This window comes from Bidens hawaiensis, unplaced genomic scaffold (assembly GCF_021521415.1).
Source record: "Bidens hawaiensis isolate Kalapana, Puna unplaced genomic scaffold, B.hawaiensis_p1.1 tig00018077_1, whole genome shotgun sequence".
Taxonomy (NCBI): domain Eukaryota; kingdom Viridiplantae; phylum Streptophyta; class Magnoliopsida; order Asterales; family Asteraceae; genus Bidens; species Bidens hawaiensis.
Window position 1 is genome coordinate 1159 of NW_027492732.1, and position 19913 is coordinate 21071.

A 19913-nucleotide genomic window follows, 5' to 3' on the forward strand; every position below is an offset into this window, starting at 1 on the left:
GGTACGTCTGAAAATTGGACATTTTTGGATTCCGCTCCAATATATTCTAGAAGTATTTTCGGTCTTTGATCAGTAGGTTGGGTTGCTGCCGATAGTAAAAGAGTGTAGAGTGGAAAGAATAATGAAAAGTTTAGAGAGCCCCATGTTTGATCAGAGATTGTAGTAAGTGTCAAGTTAACATTAATAGTGGTAGCATAAGTTTGATTCTGATGTTAATATATAAACTAAATAAGTATTGTCTCAAAACCTAAGTTTTTGTCATGTCGGCCGTCTGTAGAAGAACACAAACACTGTCACTGTCTCTGTCTTTCCTTGTTTTTTCTTGTTTCAATATTTTCTTTCAGTAACCAAAGATGCATTTATTATGGTTTATTCAGTTCCAGTGGTTGATTCACTTCATGTTCTAAAAGAAAAACAAATCTATGTTCTGTCGTACGATGCCGACTTCTGTGTCCTTGTGACCATATATCATAATATAAACTTAAAACAGTTAAAAAGTTATAACCATATAGAAGATTTGTAAGCATGTCAATAGTAGATAATAATCATATTATACACACATAAAATCTTTCACACCAGACTCACAACCACAAAGAAACACACAACACATAATATAAATATACACTAAGGATGAGCAGTCAGCAAAGCTTGCGATTGCTTCTCGTAACGGAACCCTAAAGCCTTGGAATCATCTGCAGACCACACAAAGATCCCACCGAGCTTCCCTTGGTTTCTAAGCCTGCTACACGCTGTAAAAAACCCGTTCTGTGGCGATAAACCCCCACTTCCATCACTGATGAAGCTAGCCAAGATACTGCCACCATTATAATTCGAGCTTTGCGTCTGAAAATAGTTCATGAACTGAGAAACAGTGGTTCCTTCATCATACGCATAAAACTGGAAGTTAACATAGTCTATAACATGACCATAACTCTTCCAAAGAGCCTGATAATGGCTTTGAACATCATCGTCATCAAACGGAGCTATCGACGCAAACGAGATGACTTCGTTGTTTTTCAAGGTGGTTATAAGCTTCCCGATGCATTCAGCAAACGTTTGAGGATCCGCATGAAAATGCTCATAGTCGATATCAATCCCATCTAAGTTATACTCTTGGATGATTTTAGTGAGTGAAGAAACCGCGTTAGAAACCCAAGTGTCCACCGACGAAGGGCTAAAGTAACAGCCTCCTCCATTCACACTGTCACCTCCCAAGCTCACAGCTACTTTGACATTAGAGTGTTGGTTCTTGATTGAAGAGACTTGAGAAGGGGTGAGATTATCGGTGTCCCAGAAGACGTTGAAGTTTCCATTGGTCGGGGAAGAAGTGGTGTAGTCGATTGCAAAGGCGAGTATATAGTGGAATTGGACATTTAGGTTGATGGGTACATCTGAGAATTTGACATTATTAAACTCGGCCCCGATGTATTCACGAAAAAGATCTGATTTGGATGCAGTAGCTTGTGTTGATGCCATGGCTAAAACTAAAAGAGCTTGTAGTGTGAAAAGAACAATGTGAAATTTTGAACTCATTTTGATCAGAGAGCAGATTGTATTGAAAGTTGAGTGTTGATGATGATTAAATGTTGGGAAACAGAAGTTAAATAGGAGATTGCTTAGCAACTTAAATCATAATTTAAATATGTGCTTCGGCTGGTGTTGATATTATTTTGATTTGAAGTCAAATTTGTAAGAAAAAAACAAGAAAGTTGTCTCTGTTATACTTCTCTTTTGTCATTTCTTGGGCATTTTGGTGAACAAATATAAAATTGCATTCATTTTTCTTTGAAGATTGTTGTTAAGGTTGAGTCTTTTAGTTTGCTCACATGACACTATTTGTGTTCAAAACTTCAAATTAAACACCTAGGCATTAGACAAACCAATAGAACACCAACATGTTTGTGTTCGTTTATTTAACTTTAAACGAACATAAACAAACGTTCAAGAACACAAATAAACGAGCTTCCCGTCAAACAGCAGTTTACTAAACGCTCAGTTTGTTTACAAGCCGCATTACTCGTAAATGGTAGGGGTGTTCATCGAATCGAATAACGAATTTTCAAGTTAATCGAATCGAATAATTCAAATAATTTATTTTTTTGCTGGTATTCGTATTCGATTCGTATTCGTTTAAAAGTTGGATTATTCAATTCGTATTCTTATTATATCTCATATTCGAAATTCGATTCTATTCGTACTTGACACTTTGAATTCGAATTGATTCGAGTTCACCTATGTCAAAAACTTCAAAAACCATAATCATCGATGTAAAATACATAAATATAAGTCTAAAGTAGCTAAAATACCATATGATAAAGAGTTCAAAATTAAGTATTGGCAAAATTATTAAGAAATATAAATATGGGTTATTGAGATTAATTATTATGTTTTGGACATTTATTATTTACGGATTTGACCAAAATTAATAAATTAAATATATATTAATTATATATAATTTGAGTTCGAATTTCGAATCGAATCGAATGGAATAAAAAATCATGAATTCGTATTCGATTTGTATTCGATTACTATACTCGAATACGAATCGAATCGAATTTGAATATTTTGAAATCGAATTCGAATCTTCATATTCGAATTCGAATCGAGTTGAATTTCAAATGTTTTGAATTCGGATCAAATTTTGAACACCCCTAGTAAACGGGGCCGAATTGTTTGATTAAGCATGTTGTCAGGACATGCAAGGTAAATTAAATAGGCTAAACAAGTCAATGTAAACATGATTTGCTTAGTAAATAATTTAAGATGTGATGGGTCAAGTTATTCTATAAAGGGGAACAAAAATGAGAAGGATGAGAAAGATTTCCAATCACACAAAAAAACCGTTCAAAAAATTTTTAAAAAAAAAATAAATAAATAAATCATAACTCAAAATTTAATAAAAAAACAAAAAAAGTAAAAATATAAAAATGTTTCCACCGTCTTTCTCGTTCGCATAAAAAACACAATGGTAAGTGAAAAAAGTCGTTGTGTCTTTTTGTTTATCATTGTATTTTGTGTTTATTTTTGTCATTGATTGTGTCTTTTTTCGTTGACATTGTGTCTTTTTTTCTTTATATTGTGTTATATTACTCAATATTGTGTTATATTTTGTTCGGCATTGTGTTATATTTTGCAATTTATTGTGTCTTTTTTAGTTATAATTGTGTATTTTGTTCATTTTCGTCATTGTGTCTTTGATCTCGCCATTGTGTCTTTTCGTCATTTTTTTAACGAAAATGATGACGGAAACATTTTAGTTTTTTAATTTTGTTTGTTTTTTATTTATATTTTGTGTTATGATTTTTTTATTATTTTCTTTGAATTTACTTTTAATGGTTTTTTGTGTGGTCACAAATTTTTCTCACACTTCTCATTTTTATCTATCTTTCTCTTTGTATTTTAAATTTATAACTCAAAACTTGATTATTTTCGTATATCGTGGAAATTGCTTTTCATATCAGCACAAACCACTTTATGGGTAAAGTTTGAACAAAAACACAACAAAGGAAACAAAAATGAAAGATAGTGAAGGGGTAGTTTGTGTCACATACATAAAATTCAAACACCCCAAAAACAAAAACACTTATCCTTTGCATCCACTTATCCATCCAATAGCTTCCATCCGAGACAGAAGCAAGTTAGTTATAGTTAGTTAGTTAATCTGGAGTGTCAGCTATGGAATCTTTTATATTCCAAACCCCAATCAGCGTTTCCAATTCTCACGGTATCATTTTTTTTTATCTCTAATTTAAAATGTTTTAGGTTATGTTTGGCAAAACTAGCCGGTAGTGTAGCTTCTTATATATATTAAGATATATTTAGTTGTTTATCACAGTAGTTGGAACTTTTAATAAAATGTATAAAATGACTAAAATGGGCATAACTAAAAAAGCATAATACTAAATGTATATATCTTGGAAGGTTATTTAAGTAACTTTAAATACTAAAAGTGTGTAGTTTTATTTAAACGCTACTAGTAGGAAGTTCATGAACCGTTCCGTGGGAAGTTCGTTTATTAATAAACAAACAAACATGAACTAAAAAATTTGAATGTTTCTTCATTTAAATCCGTTTACGTCTGTTTATGTTCGTTAGTTTGCATGTTTATTTTGTTCGTTTATGTTCCCTACACGTTGTTCTTCACATTACTTTTAACTAGTTTTAGCTCAGTTATGTTTGTTAATCTATGTTCAGTTATGTTCGTTTGTTTATGCCCATGATCCGCTTGTTTCTAGTTCCACTATTAACGACCGAACCTAAATGAAGACGAGCATGCTCATTAATTTTCTTAACGACAAAAACTAACAAGAAAACCTGTTTGTGACTTTGTGTTTGACCGTTTCTTCAGTTTAAGTTAAACGAACGAACAAGAACCGTTTCGTTTACAAGCCTATCTGGTTATTGTGTTTTGGTACAACGATAAGCTGTTAAGAGAGTGTTAGGGATTGCTTATCTGAATATCTTTCCGTTAATTGAACTGTTTTGAATAAGCAGTTTGAACTTGCTTATTCCTCTAATTCATGATCTCAAAACCTTAGCTGTCATTGTGTTCTTGTCGTTGTGTCAAGAACACAGTTTTCCTAGACCTGGTGAAACCAAGAATCATGTGGTCCAAAAGTCAACCGTTCAATTACCGACAAGCAAAATGATTCCAAGAAGGCTGCTTTTGCACTCATTTGGATTCATGCCAGTCTTATTGAACGCTCCTCTTATTGCTGAAGCCTTGGAGATGAATGAACCTGAGGTTATTCGGTGTGTGTTGTATAAACTATAAAGTTTTCTAGTTTATAATATCAGAAGCTTCACCAACTATTTTTAATTTTTTTATATATTTATCTTCACTTTTTATTTGAATGGAAGCATTCAGGACCCAGAAGCTTGATAGTGGAGTGCGAATACAAGGTAATTTCTCATTTTATATTCATCACTCAATGTGTAATATTACCAGTTTTCATAATATATCGGGTAGTTTGTGTAAACTGTAAACTTTTAATTGGTTAATTAGTCATTTCATATCTCTTCAAAATCAGCCTGCTATCTTCTACATGCTCATTTGATTGCAGAAGCAAAAGCTATATTACCATATCGGGTTTCTCTTTGTAGATATAGTTGACGGGGAAGGTAAAGAGGCTCGTGAAGGAGATACAGTTGAAGTCAACTATGTCTGTCGGCGGTCAAACGGGTATTTTGTACACAGGTATTTTCAAAATGTTCTTGCCTTTTGATATTATTGTATTAATTCATTTAATTGTTATTCGTTGGACTTACAAGTTCAATAACACTTTTTTGAAAATTTGTAGTACCGTGGATCAATTTAGCGGAGCAAGTTCCCCGGTTATACTTCTTCTAAATGAGAAAGAGGTAATTCTTGCTTTTTGATGGTTACCAGTTGAGGTGTCAATTTTGAATTTATGACCCGTTTATCTCAAATGGGTCATTTTGGATTTCGTTTTATCTCAAACCAAACAAACAAAAGATTAACTAAAAGGGGAGAGCGGGTCAAATGGTTTGAAAGTCGCCCAAAGTCTATTTCTAATGCAGGTCCAAGATCTTATAACTGCATGAGAAATGTCATAATTATAGCAAGTTACTTTTTTTTCTTTTCTTTATTATTATTATTATTTTGCGTTTGCGTCTGCAATTTTCTGAAACACCCGCTTTGTTATTATATCGTAAAAAATAAGATGTTCAAAACACTTATAATTATCAAAACAAATCGAAAAGGTCATAATAATTAATTACCAAACACGACCACCACCGGAAATATACTGCTATGTATGAGATTTCCCATAATTGTAAATTTGTAATGATATTGTTTTTGTAATTTTTATTAACTCATTAAGAGTTAATTAAAAAGTGGACAAGAAGGTGTTCTAATGATTTAGCTTGAAAACTGTAAAAAAGTTGACGCATATCTCTATTGGAAACAAAAGGACTATATTCGTGTGACTGATATAGTAGTTGTTTAAATTGACAGATTATAAAGGGATTGAAAGAAGTCATAGTTGGAATGAAGGCTGCAGGTATGTTACTTTTAATTTTAATTTTACATGTGTTATTTTAGCACTGATCTGTAATTTATTCACATATTTTTAATGATCAATTAACAAGATTGCACGAGTTTTATTAACATTAACAATAAAAGCTAGGTTTGAGAATGAAAACATACCTACTTCATTAACACCCTCATACCCAGCCCCTACCTGAAAAAATAAATAAATAAATAAATAATTATAATAATAATAATAATAATAATAATAATAATAAATTGTCTCTCAAAATCTTAGAATTTTATGAATTTTGTATTCTTCTCTTGAATAGAAGTTACATTTAATTTTCTTAGTATTTACAGTTTCGAAAGAGGATAGATTGTTCTAATTTAAACTTTGTTTTGAATGGTCTCCCGGTTAACCTATGATTCGTTATTTTCAGGTAAGAGAAGGGCACTAATACCTCCTTCTGTAGGATATGTCAATGATAATTTGGGACCAATTCCAGATGAGGTTTGCTCTTAATTATTACAATATTAATCACTTAAGTCTGAAAACAAGTAGACCATTTGATATGAGTCACATTCATTTTTATTAATTGTTCTTTCATTGGGAAAATGTTTTAAAACCAAAGGTGACAATTTTGACTCATCTGCATATGTATGTGTTGTGATATGGGTTGTGTTTGATCTCAAACGGGTTAAATAAAAAAAATAGTTTTAACAAGAATGTGTTAAATAAGTTAAATGAGTTGAATAAATAGTTACTTGATTGACACTATCTTGCCATCGCTACTTAAAACACATAACAAAGTAGAATAACATGGCGGAAGGTATTTTTTTTTATTGAAACCTTGTCCAAAAAAGGCAGTAATGGCATTCATTATGAACAACTTTTTATACAAATTGTGACTTATGTTGTTTGTTGCAGTTTGGTCCTCGACGCAGCCTTTTGTCTCATGTTAAGGAGCCCTTGATTTTTGAGGTGCAACTCCTCAAGGTTTTATGAATGTGAGCATGTTTGTATGTAACTGTAATGTGCTCAAACATGTTAAGACTTTTGGTTCGATACATTGTTTCAACTAATGGTTAATTGGTATTTACTTGGTTTATCACTACGTACAGGGTGCTAAACGGGCCATGTTCGTGGGTTGAGATATTGATAATGAGTGCCTCCTTTTAGCCATAATTTGTAGAGGCCCTTCTCCCTTTGCAAGTTAATGGGCCCGCCGCCTTTGTTCCGGCCCCCTTTTGGTAGGTGGGCAACTATCATGTTAATGGGCCATATTTTAGTACGACCTTTCTTTATCGCGATGTAGGGATGTACATAAGGCCTAATTGAAAGTGAAACGAGTTATTAATCGTGTTATGAAAGACCTCGTGATCTTGTCCTGAGGAGGAATAGAAATGTAGTTGTATACAAATCAACATTTATAAACCATGGGGATGGGAAGATGGTTAGTGACGTCGCCTACCGCAATTCTGGTTGGCTGGCATAGGTAGAGAGTAGCTACCGGGGTATTGTGCTATAGGAATTTCTCAACTAAATTAAAAGGGGAATTTTAAAGTGTTGCCGTGAGGCATGTTATCTTATATACGATAGCTTGTTGAGCCATCAAGAAAGCACAAACGTGCAAGATGGAGGCAACAGAGATGAGAATGTTGAGGTGGATGTGTAGGCACACAAAGTTGGACCGGATAAGAAATAAGGGTTTTTGGAAAAAATTGAGTGACTAGTATATAAGTGCAGATGAAGGAAGATTGAAATAGTTTAGGCATGTGAAGAGGAGGCAGATAACGACGATAGTTAGAGTAGTGGAAACACTCAATGTAGATTGTAGAGGGGAGGGGGAGTAGAGACAGACGATTAGACAGAATCTGCTAGAGTTGTACATCTTTTGTAACATCCTGAATATTATAATGATAAATAAAGAAAGTTACGTTTAGTGATTTCGCGTTATTAATTAAGTAATATCGAGTAAAGAACGGATCATGGACTTAGATTAATTAAGGTGGGTTAAATGGGAATAGGCCTTAGGTCCATGGGCTTTAAGGGATATAAATATCCCCTAAACCAACCTAAAACCCTAAACCCTCATTCATTTCCATCTTATTCTCTACACACTCAAAACACACACACACCCTACACCACCATAAACCTTACGGCCGAGAGGGAAGAGGGAAAACGAGATCGAGCGAACATCCGTTTGTGGTAGATCTTTGCTATACGAGCCATACACGAAGATCTAGAGTCCATAAGCAAGCTAACCGAGACCGAAAGGTAAGTCGTTTTACTTTAAAGTTTACGTTTTTAGTAACGTTTAACCTTGAAACTTAGAACGGGTATAGATCGGATACAAATGAAACGTAAAGTTGCGAACTTGATACTAAAACGAAGTCGTTAGACCTGCAAACATGTGCGGCTCGTGTAAAATGAACCCTAGATCTAGTAGTAAACGTTTAAGCCTTAAAGATTCATGCTTTATGCTGTTACGTGTTAAGTTTTATTCGAAAATGAACATAAGAATGTTTACGGGTTTGGTTAAACTCGCATTCAAGGCTTTCGTGATGAAACGATGATGATTATGGGGTTTGGGGACGAACATTAGGCCGCAACTGGATAACTTCGCCTAAGGCCAAGTTCGCTGTCAAGGTTAACTTCGCCTAAGGCCAAGTTCGCCAAGCCTAACTTCGCCTGGCTTAAAGTTCGTTCGCCATCAGCTAAGTTCGCCCTATATGTTCGCTTCCTAGTTAACTTCGCTGGATACATAAGTTCGCTGGTTATATAAGTACGCTGCTATATAACTTCGCTCAAAGCTAAGTTCGCTTAAGGTTTAACTTCGCCAAGTTAACTTCGCCCAAAACTAAGCTCGACCCCAGCCAGGGGCTCTGCCCCTTGGACCCTGCTAGGGGCTGCCGCCCCTAGACCCCGCTGTCAGGGGCGCTGCCCCCGGACCCTCGTTCGTTGTGGGTTATATAAAGATAAAAATACAACATGAGTAGTAGTAGTTAATTGATACATGTAAATATTATACAGTTAGCCGTGCACAACTCAAGAAGGGAATAACGATTAACGGAGAGCGTAACAGGATTCAGGTGAGTTTCTAGCCCCACTTCTGTGTTATGTTTTCGGGGCTGTGTGCATACTCGATATGTTTGTTAATACACTTATCCTAAGTGATAAGTGTATGCCTTATATGAATGATGTGAAATGTATGAATGATTGCTTGTTAGTACGTGAACGATCTTCGGATATTGCACGTACTGTCAGGTTGTAGTGTTACGTATAAGGTAAGTATAATGTATTTGCTTATATGTATGAATGCGATAAAGTTAACAAACGAAGGAAAAGCATGGTTGTATGGTAACGAAGAGGGACCAGACCCTAATAATATCTGTGATGTTAGGGACCAGACCCTAATAATATCTGTGATGTTAAGAGACTAGACCCTTATAATATATGTGATGTTAGGGACCAGACCCTTATAATATCTGTGAGGTTATAGGGCGAAAGGCTCTTTAAAACGTATGATTATGTATGTAAAGAAAGTCTGAAGGTAAGAATGAAGTATATGCACTTATGTGTGTATGAAAGAAAGTTAAGAGGTTAAGTATGAAATGTAAGAAGATATTGTATGATTATGTGATTAACTAGAACTCACTCAGCGTAGCTGACTTTTAGTACGCACGCAGGTGAGTAGAATGAGGCAGGTAGCTTGAGGAGGACACATGACAGAGTTGGACGAAGCTGGCATCTGAAGATTTTGCTATGATGTTTTATTTTAAAAGACTATGTTTTGTTTTTAAATGACTATGAATGCTCGATAAGACAAGAATTATGGTTATGGAATGTAATGGTTTGAATGTTTTTTAATGTTCCGCGAATGTTTTAATTAACTCTGATATTTAGAACTGCGTTTATGAGTAAATCCAACACGAAAGTAGGGCTACCGGTAACGGGGCCTTTCATCTTTGAGGGCACGGTCCATGATACGAGTTTGTGAAGATGTAGAATAATAAGTTTATGATTTTTAAGGAATGACACTTTTGTGTGATAGCTTTATCTCAAAGGCTTAGGTCCTGTTTGTTTTTGCCTCTTTTCTCTGAATAGAGGAAAACGTCTGATTCGGTCAGACGTAATCAGACGTGGGGCTGTTTGTTTTTTTTCTGGCATTAAGAGGTTCAGCGTCTTAATAGCATCTGAACCAGTAAGAGCTTTTAGTGGGTCAGAAAACCTCTTAACCCAAAAAAAACATACGTTTGTCTCCGGCCTCCATTAACTTCTAACCCGGAGACTAGGCTTCATCTCCGACGAATAGAGGTTCGTCTCTAGCCTCCACCTCTTAATGATTCAGATTTCAGACATTTGAACCACCTCTTAACATTCAGATGTGGTATTCAGATTCAGACTTAAATCTCTAAAAAAAACAAACGGGGCCTTAGATTCTTTTAGGCAAGGGATCTCCCACACCATTTTTTTCCTATACGGCTCGTATAGCACCTGAATCGTGTCAGTTTGTGTCTGATGTTGTCGGCCATCGTTTGTAGTGCCTCATATAGCTCTGTACGGGTCATATAGGCCTATACCGGTCGTATAGGCCTATACGGCCGTATAGGCACTTTTTTTTTTAAAAAATGATGACCATATATATAAAATATGTGATTTATACGGGTCGTATCTGGCTCGTTTATCTTAACGAGCTTAAATGTTAAGCTCAGGCTTAGCTCGTCAAAAGCTCAAGACTGTTTGTGGATGGTTGACCCAGCTTGTTTATTATTAAATTTTCTAAAAAAAATTTGAGATTTTTTTAATATTCTAGGCATACTTGTAGCTTACATATAATAAAAATTTGAGGTTTTTTTAGCATCTGGTCCACATACATTAAGCTTAGAGAAATGAAAATCTGCCTATACGGGTCGTATAGCATTATACGGCTCGTATAGTCGTTTTCGGCAGCGATTAAGGCAGTCTAAATGTTTCTGCAAATGTTTTCTATACGGTCGTATTGCCCTATACGGCCATATATGTTTTATGGCTTGTCAGTGAGCAATACGAGATATTTAATGCCTATACGACTCGTATAGGCCTATACGGTCGTATAGGCTGCAAAAAACTGTTTTTTTTGTCCCCCTGTCAGTCATTCGTACCCTATACGGCCGTATTGGCCTATACGGGCCGTATAGATATGTGGGGGTGGTGTATGAGGATCACATCCCTTCTTTTATATTGTAGGTGGACTTTACATGTGATTGTGTTTTTTTTTTCAATTTGCATTCTATGATGTCATGTTTTTGTACTTCACCATGTCACTTTTTCACAAACTACAATTTTTCAACGGATCAACTCAAAGTTCATTAAACTCAACATGCTAATGTGATATAATTCACAACATATGATGGTTATGCTGGTATTTTAGTGGTATCAAGTTTTTTTGTTTAATCGAGATTTACTTAAGACTAAAAGGAAAACATAAATATAGATTGACATGAGTTAGAAGTGTGAGGCTATGAGCTACACGTTCGTTCATGACTATTCTTATTTCATGCATTAACGAACTTGGAGGTTCAACTTTTGGCGCTCACAGTGGAAAATTATTACTAGAAGTATTTTCATATTTGTATGACTGACGAAAAACTACATCAAAACATAGAATCGGTCATGAATAATTATCATTGCTGATAATCAGTAGAAAGTTACGTAACAATTAATTACAAAATTACCACTTAATTTAATCTTAACAATCAAACTTGACGTGCTCAAAGACCCAAAAATAACTTATTTTAAAATAAATATAGGTAGTTGACCATCATTCAAACCGGCTTTCATATTAAAATAAAATCTGAATGATTATGAAGTATAAAATAGTTATTAGACCCCTAAATCAAGGATGGATTAAGATATAAATTTTCATTAGGAAACATTGATGGTGACTCGTCCATCTTGTTTGGTAATTTGTTTTTTTCTATTTCATTGCCCGGTTTATGGTGGCGAATGGTGATGTGTCGTGGTGGCAGAAGTATGTCCGTGACCTGCCTTCCGTATATTACGTCTCCAATTTGTTGTTACCCTAGGCGACTGGCATGTGATGACTTATGGTTGTGGCAAAGTTAATGTGAACTTCGTTGGTTGAAACAACTGGACTTACGAGTTTGTTGTTTCACATGTACGTGATTCAATTGTTTTATCTTTTTGTGGTGGTTTAGCTGTGGGTACTAACGTATACTAATGCGTGTATAATGTGTTGTGGTGGAATCAGTTAATGATTTGTGGTTAATGTGAAATGATTTGTGGTTGCGTGTGAGCCAAAAACTCAAATTTTACCCATGTTAAATGTGTCATCATGTCATGGACTGTTGGACTTCAAGTATTAACCAAGTTTTGACTTTTATAAGTCAACAGTTCAGTTTTGAGTTTGTTTGCGAAAAACATTGTCATCTCTGATCGTGGCGTAGCAAGATTTGGTTTCTTTCTCTTTTTAGTCGGCGATGGTGGTTAGCTACTTGGTATGGCAACGACGTTGAGTCGTACTTTGTTCACAATGAATGGCAGTGAGGAATGGTGTATTTGAGCCTATATGTTGGTGCTTTATGTTGTTTTTAGGCTATAATGACGCTTCGCTATATGCCATGCCAAACTATGTTGCAACCGTAGCAGAGATCCGTGCCGCAAGTAATTTCGTTTACATTTTCAGTTTTTTTATAGGTTGTGCAATGTGGTGGCCCGAGTCGATGATGATGACCAGAAGCTCATCTAAGACCGCTTCACATGTTGATTTTTATTTAAAAAAAAGCCATACTTTTTATGATTTGTTTGGTCTTTAAACTAAATTTGGACGTCTATTAGCATTAGATGTTTTGAGAGTCACTGAATTTTGATTTCGCTTTATTTAGAAATCTCATAAATTAGTTGTCCGACTCCGGGTCATAATCGAAGTGAGAGGAAGATTTGGAATATACATATATTTCGTACAGTTCTTGTACGGAAGCAAGTTAATGTTTGGAGTGTTTGTTAACGGACCAACAAGCTGTCAAATTGCACTATTAGAAATAGGCTGCAGGTTGTATAGCCAGTTTGTTTTTCTTTTTTGTAAAGTTAGGCTGTTAGAATCAATTTTTTTTCTTACAAAATGGCATATATATGTAAGAACATGAAGTAAGAGATTCAATGTTACCTTTGCAATTTGCGTTCTTAGTCAACTATATTTAGCATTACCCAAGCTAGAAGTTGTGGCTAATTTTATTGTAATCACAAACCCACGCAATGACGGGATATGAAAGCTAGACCCAAACCCGCCTAGTTTATATACTAATTAGTATAAAAATAACTAAATAGTATACACAATATGTTTGTTATATTATGTATTACAACTAACATTACATATATATTTATAACAAAATTATACAAGTATACAAAGAAAATAACTAAAGCTGGGTTCAAATACTTTCTAACAAGCCACTCATGCATAGGCGAATAATCAAAAAATCGATCGGTTCAACAGTTGTCATAAAAACTGGTTGTCTAATCATTTATAGAACTAGACAAGTCTTATCTTTGTAAAACAATCAATCAGGGTCATTATATGTTTAGAAATCCCAAGTTCAGATCAGAAAACAAAGACTTAAAGATGGAACATGATACAAAGTTTGGTTCATTATTCGGGATTAAGATAAAACAGGAGTAAACAAACATATAACGGTTCTTGTAGAATCAAAACATAGCATTAATAATAAGCGCAGACCGTGATCACTTAGTGCGTGTCTGCAGAAGAGAGGCGAGGCTGACTCTCCATCCAGCAAAAACTGCAGGCAGCTTCCGGTCAACAAGTAGAGATGCCAAGCCACCTCCGAAGCCAAAGCTGGAAGCATCCTTGGGTTTATAAGTAGCGATCTGCATTTCTGATATTCTGAAAGCAAACACATCCAAACAGCACATTAATTAAAGCGGAAAAATAGAAGTAAACACAACATATGAAGAAAGTAGTACCTGGAAGTGAGTTGGAGTTTGGGCTGGTGGCAAGAAGAGATGGTTGAAAGGCCTTGTCTCTGTTTATGCTTGGGATTGGCGGAACACAAGACGAATACTCTGCCGCGACGCTTCACGGTTCTACAGAACTCGCACATTTTCTTCACTGATGATCGAACCTTCATTTCTGCTGCTGCAGCACCCTAACTAACTAACTAACTAAATTAATATTATTTATATTTATATTTATATTTATATTTATGCAGCAATTGATGGCACATTCAAAAAATACCCTAAATCTGAAGAAATATCAATATACATATGAAAGAAATTAAAGATAAGATGCCGAATGATTTGAAGAATTACGTACCTGACTGACTGACTGATTGAATTTCAAAGTGTTTGTTTGATTCAATGGATCCTTTGCGCCTCCACCGCTATGTCTGTCTACTCTAGGGTTAAGAATTAAGGGGACTCGGGTGGGTTACTGGGTCAAGTTTATTCCAAGGATTTAATTAAAATTCAAATTATATCACTTTTATTTTTCTAGGATGTTCAAAATAACCGAAAACCAATTTAAACGAACCCACCACGTAATAAATAAATAAATAAAAAAAACAGTCGGATACTAACCGAATCCAAATTCTCAGTTCAGTCTTTTTAAATCTTGAAAATTTTGAATTTGAATGACCGAATAAACCAAACTTATGTTATGTGAGTTTTTTTTATATATCTATATATAAGTTTTATGTTATGAGTTCAGTAGTCCACTTCATCAAGGCGTATTCACATCCACCGTCCACAACTTATCAATAGGTATGTTCCTTAAAAAATCAATTACATGTAAGAATTCTTATGAGTCGTACTATACAAATTGGTTTTTCATTTTGAATTCGGTTTTTTTGGGTTTTAACCAAACCGACCCGAAATGAAGTTGGATGAAATTGGTTTGGTTAAAGAAAATTTGAATTCGGATCGGCTTGGTTTTCGTTCAAATATGAACAACTGATCCAAACAACCCGCGTAACCGATATTCAATCCGATGAACACCCCTAATAAATACATATATCTTACAATCAGTCCATATTATGAGTATAGTAATATTAATTCTGCAGCTATTTTATATAATTTACTATAAAACGATTACAATAAAGTGGCAGGCAAACGGGCAACAAGCTGCGCCGCAACCCCCTTTTGAATAGCAAAGCCAATCCTGCTAAAAACGAAGCTTTGGGACCTAGAAGCTGAAGAGGTTCCGTGTACTACGCGCTGAACCCTGCTCAAAAATTTCACAGCCTCTGGAGCCAGAAAACCAAATGTATCAAAGGCAAATGGTAGAAAGACATGTTGATTATCTAAACAAGCTTTCTCGTGTTTAACAACTTTACCCGATTCAGCCTTCAACGCAGCCTGACCAACAACAAACCCACGGTCCCTGAGCCCAACAAGAGGAGACACTCCTGTAAGATCCACACAGGCGTGTTTCCCCCATGCCCACCCGAACACAAGAATATCAGCTGGTCGTAGAGTATACCTCCCTTCAAGAGTATATCTTTTTGTAAGGAATTGCAATTTGCACTTTTGTGGTCAACACCAAAACGTTGGATGCGATCTTGTAGTCAATTTCTTTGGTAACCCAGACCATGACTTCTGTAAAGTAATTTTGTTATGCGGTCTTTGTATAATCAATTTACAACTCTAGGGTGAACGTTATCGTGATAGTACTCACCCGTAATCCACCGTCTCCATCCATTTCTCATTCCTAGCTTTGAATCTTCATCCACGACCCTGCTTATTGACAAATTGGAGCTTGTTTTCGTCTAATGGCAGGTGGAATGTGGAGGATACGCCGACCCGAAGTGGAGCTTCCAGCTTGGGTTTAAGTCTCACTTGAGACAAAATAAATAGGGGCTCAAGTTGGGATTAGGGGGGTTTCTCACCTATATGCGGGTTTACTACTAAGATGAAATGAACATGATCAGGTGGGTCAGTGTCCCGTCATTGATCCGTTAAAAAAAAAGATGGTGAAGGGGTGATTTGTGTCACATACATAAAATTCAAACACCCCAAAAACAATTATCCGTTACATCCCCTTATCCAATTCCAAACCCTAATCAACGTGTCCAATACTCAATAGTATCATTTTTTTCTTCTAATTTAGTAAACACTAGGATAGATCAGATTGATGCCCTGGCTAAGAGGTGCTGGTAATTCTGGACCGTGTTCACAAGTACGTTGGTGAATATCAAAGGACCTAAGTTGACAAGTTGGTCAAGTTAATTTAGTTTCTTAATTGTAGTATAATTATTATGATAATGTTTGGCCATTAAGTTAGGGTTAAATTATAAATATAGGGCTTTATAAGAGGCTTTAGATGCGTGATCAATAGAAAATTAAAATTGTTATTGTAACGAGTTGTTGAGTTAGTTTTCTTTTGCAATTATAAAGTGTTGATTGATCCTGTGCCTTGAATTTGCTGATGAGTAATGTATATGTCTAGTTGTAAAATTTACTAATTGATCTTCTAGCTAAATGGAATTGATTTGCAAAATAATTAGCTCCTGTTAAGGCCTGCTTTTTGTTACATATGCTTGAGTGACAACTAACTATAACTATGAGTGCAAATGGGACTGACTATCTGAAGCAACATTTTTGCTAAATTTTCCAGTGTTTGATTTCATACACCTGCCCATGATTTATTTTGACTAAAAGACCATTTCAAATAACGACGGTTATAGGTCACCGGCTCTTAGTTAGTTGTGTTTCATTAGCATGAAATTAGTTGATTTTAAAATTTAGCCTTCATTGTGTCAAGAACACAGTTTTCCTAGACCTGGTGAAACCAAGAATCACGCGGTCCAAAAGTCAACCGTTAAATTACCGAGAAGCTAAATGATTCCAAGAAGGCTGCTTTTGCACTCATTTGGATTCGTACCCATTTTATTGAGTGGTTCTCTCGTTTTTGAAGCCCTCGAGACGAATAAACCTGAGGTTATTCGGTGTGTGTTGTATAAAGTTGTTTACTTTAGTTTATCAGAAGCTTCACCAACTATTTTTTTGTTATTTATTTTCAAATTCTATTTGAACTGGAAGCATTCAGGACCCAGAAGCTTGATACTGGTATGCGAATACAAGGTAATTTCTTATTTCATATCCATCATTCGGATGGTTTATGTAATTTTGAACTTTTAACGGGTTAATAAATCATTTTGCATATCTTCAAAACGGGCCTGCAGCTATCATGCACATACCGATATGATTGCAAATTAAACGCCACTTAAACCTTGCATTTTACAAGCTAAAACTCTATTACTGATTTACTTCATTGTGTTTTTCTCTGTTGACATAGTTGTTGGGGAAGGTAAAGAGGCTCGTGATGGAGATACGGTTGAAGTCAACTATGTCTGTCTGCGGTCAAACGGATATTTTGTACACAGGTAGGTGCAAAAAGTTCTTGCTCCTGGATATTATCATGTTGATTTGTTTTATCTTTATTCATTGGTGTTACAAGTTCAATAATTCTTTTGTAAAAAAATTGCAGTACCGTGGATCAATTTAGCGGAGCAAGTTCCCCGGTTATACTTCTTCTAAATGAGAAAGAGGTAACAACAGCAGCACTAATTCTTGCTTTTATTATGCTTTTTAATGGTTATCAGTTGAGGTGTCAATTTTGAATTTATGACCCATTTATCTCAAATGGGTCATTCTGGATTTTGTTTTATCTCAAACCAAACAAACAAAAAAAGAAAAGATTAACTAAAAGGAGAGAGGGGGTCAAATGGGTGGAAAGTCGTCCAAAGTCTATTTCTAATGCATACAGTCTCCTAATCGGTCTTATTCGAAGATCTTATTATTGCATGAGAAATGTCATAATTATAGCAATTTACTTTTTTTTTCTTTTTCTTTTTTATTGTTATTTTGCGCTTGTGTCTGCCGTTCAAAAAACTTATAATTATCAAAACATATCGAAAAAGTTATAATAATTAATTACCAAAAACGAGCACCACCGGAAATATACTGCTATGTATGACATTTTCCCATCATTGTAATGATATCGTTTTTGTAATTTTTACTAACGCATTAAGAGTTAATTAAAAAGTGGACAAGAAGGTGTTCAAATGAATTTAGCTTGAAAACTGTAAAAAAGTTGACGCGTCTCTTTATTGGAAACAAAAGGACTATTTTCGTGTGACTGATATAGTAGTTGTTTAAATTGACAGATTATAAAGGGTTTGAAAGAAGTCATAGTTGGAATGAAGGCTGGAGGTATGTTACTTTTAATTTTACATATGTTATTTTAGCACTGTTATGTAATTTATATAGACTGACAATGAACCAACAATGCATGAGAAGTTACCTACTTTATTAACAATAAAATCTAGGTTTGAGAATTAAAACTTACCTACTTCATTAACACCCTCAAACCAGCCCCCCCCCCCCAAAAAAAAATAATAATAATAATAAATAAATAAATAAATAAATAATAATAATAATAATAATAATAATAATAGTAATAATTAGTTTTTTAGTCGCTCAAAATCTTAGAATTTTATGAATTTTGTATTCTTGTCTCTTGAATAGAAGTTACACTTGATGTTCTTAGTATTTACAGTTTCGAAGGAGGATAGATTGTTAGACTAATTTGACTCATCTGCATATGAATGTGTTGTGATATGGGTTGTGTTTGATCTCAAACAGGTTAAATAAAAAAATAGTTTTAACAAGAATGTGTTAAATAAGTTCAACAGGTTGAATAAATAGTTATTTGACTGACACTATCTTGCCATGTCTACTTAAAACACATAACAAAGTAGAATAACATGGCAAAAAGGTTTTTTTTTTATTGAAACCTTGCCCAACTTAAAAAGGAAGTAATGGCATTCATTATGTACAACCTTTTATATAAATTGTGACTTATGTTGTTTGTTGCAGTTTGGTCCTCGACGCAGCCTTTTGTTTCGTGTTAATGAGCCCTTGATATTTGAGGTGCAACTCCTGAAAGTTTTATGAGTGTAAGCATGTTTCATTGTTTTGTATGTAACTATAATGTGGTCAAACATATTGACTTTCAACCTGATACATTGTTTTCAACTGATGGTGAAATGGTAATCACTTGGTTTATAATCACATACGGGTCAAACCCGAACACCATCCGAACCATAATGTAACATATTGATAGCGAATTAGCGATTGCCATTTTAGCCATGATTTATGCAGGCCCCTTCTTCCAATGCAAGTTAACGGGCCCACGCCTTTGTTCCGGCTCCCTTTTGTTAGATGGGCAACTAATATCATGTTAATGGGCCAGATTTTAGTACAACCTTTTTTTATCGTGTTGTAGGGATAGACATAATGTCTAACTGAAAGTGACTCGAGTAATTAATCGTGTTATAAAAGACCCCGTGATCTTGTCCTAAGGAGGAATAGAAATGTAGTTGTATACAAATCAACATTTATAAATCATGGGGATGGGATGATGGTTAGTGACGTAGCCTACCGCAATTCTGGTCAGCTGGCGTAGGTAGAGAGCAGCTATCAGGGTATTGTGCGATAGGAATTTCTCAACTAAATTAAAGGGGAAATTTTAAAGTGTTGCAGTGAGACATGTGATCTTATATAGGATAGCTTGTTGGACCATCAAGAAAGCACAAACGTGCAAGATGGAGGTAACAGAGATAAGGATGTTTAGGTGGATGTGTAGGCACACAAAGTTGGACCAGATAAAAAATAGGGGTTTTAGGAAAAAATGGAGTGATTAGTGTATAAGTGTGATGTGTAGTGAAACACACTTACTTTCCGTATCATTTTTATCATGTTTTAATTACTTTTTAGTTTAATTATTAAGTTTTATGGTTTATTTATGCTTGATTTTACAAAGATGATTGTTTTATTGTAGGTTATGAAGTTTGGTGGAAAAAAGAGTTAAATTGAAGAGTAGGGGCTTAATTGTTCAACTTTCAA

General features: G+C 34.9%; 2 protein-coding genes and 2 pseudogenes across 4 annotated transcripts; 2 read left to right on the forward strand and 2 right to left on the reverse strand.

Moving 5' to 3' along the window:
- Positions 1 to 418: 418 nt before the first annotated feature.
- On the reverse strand, positions 419 to 1509 carry LOC143555379 (chitinase 2 pseudogene; annotated as a pseudogene).
- Positions 1510 to 4039: 2530 nt separating this feature from the next.
- LOC143555381 (peptidyl-prolyl cis-trans isomerase FKBP16-1, chloroplastic-like) lies at positions 4040 to 7881 on the forward strand. Of its 2 annotated transcripts, none has more exons than XM_077044946.1 (7): positions 4040 to 4752; positions 4861 to 4902; positions 5104 to 5197; positions 5301 to 5361; positions 5978 to 6023; positions 6433 to 6503; positions 6921 to 7881. In XM_077044946.1, the coding sequence occupies exons 1-7, from the start codon at positions 4734 to 4736 to the stop codon at positions 6996 to 6998; spliced, it is 411 nt and encodes a 136-aa protein (XP_076901061.1). In that variant the 5' UTR covers positions 4040 to 4733; the 3' UTR covers positions 6999 to 7881. The 2 variants fall into 2 exon arrangements, with proteins under 2 accessions (XP_076901061.1, XP_076901060.1); XM_077044945.1 differs by having other exon boundaries at positions 4093 to 4752; positions 4868 to 4902.
- A 5852-nt stretch (positions 7882 to 13733) lies between these two features.
- Positions 13734 to 14137, reverse strand: LOC143555384 (uncharacterized). Its single transcript, XM_077044948.1, has 2 exons — positions 13974 to 14137; positions 13734 to 13893 (listed from the first exon to the last, which is right to left on the reverse strand). Exons 1-2 carry the CDS (start codon positions 14135 to 14137, stop codon positions 13734 to 13736), a joined length of 324 nt encoding a protein of 107 aa, XP_076901063.1.
- Positions 14138 to 15775: 1638 nt separating this feature from the next.
- LOC143555382 (peptidyl-prolyl cis-trans isomerase FKBP16-1, chloroplastic-like) lies at positions 15776 to 18379 on the forward strand (annotated as a pseudogene). Its single transcript, XR_013139193.1, has 8 exons — positions 15776 to 15829; positions 15935 to 15938; positions 15983 to 16088; positions 16775 to 16951; positions 17053 to 17086; positions 17295 to 17389; positions 17494 to 17554; positions 18173 to 18379. The product of XR_013139193.1 is annotated as a peptidyl-prolyl cis-trans isomerase FKBP16-1, chloroplastic-like (transcript).
- Positions 18380 to 19913: the final 1534 nt, after the last annotated feature.

Coding starts and splice junctions, on each gene's coding strand:
- LOC143555381 (XM_077044945.1), top strand. CDS start 4,646: ATGATTCCAAGAAGGCTGCTTTTGCACTCATTTGGATTCATGCCAGTC. Junction 4,903..5,103: donor TAGTGGAGTGCGAATACAAG/GTAATTTCTCAT, acceptor TTCTCTTTGTAG/ATATAGTTGACGGGGAAGGT. Junction 5,198..5,300: donor AACGGGTATTTTGTACACAG/GTATTTTCAAAA, acceptor GAAAATTTGTAG/TACCGTGGATCAATTTAGCG.
- LOC143555384 (XM_077044948.1), bottom strand. CDS start 14,137: ATGAAGGTTCGATCATCAGTGAAGAAAATGTGCGAGTTCTGTAGAACC. Junction 13,894..13,973: donor AAACTCCAACTCACTTCCAG/GTACTACTTTCT, acceptor GTTTGCTTTCAG/AATATCAGAAATGCAGATCG.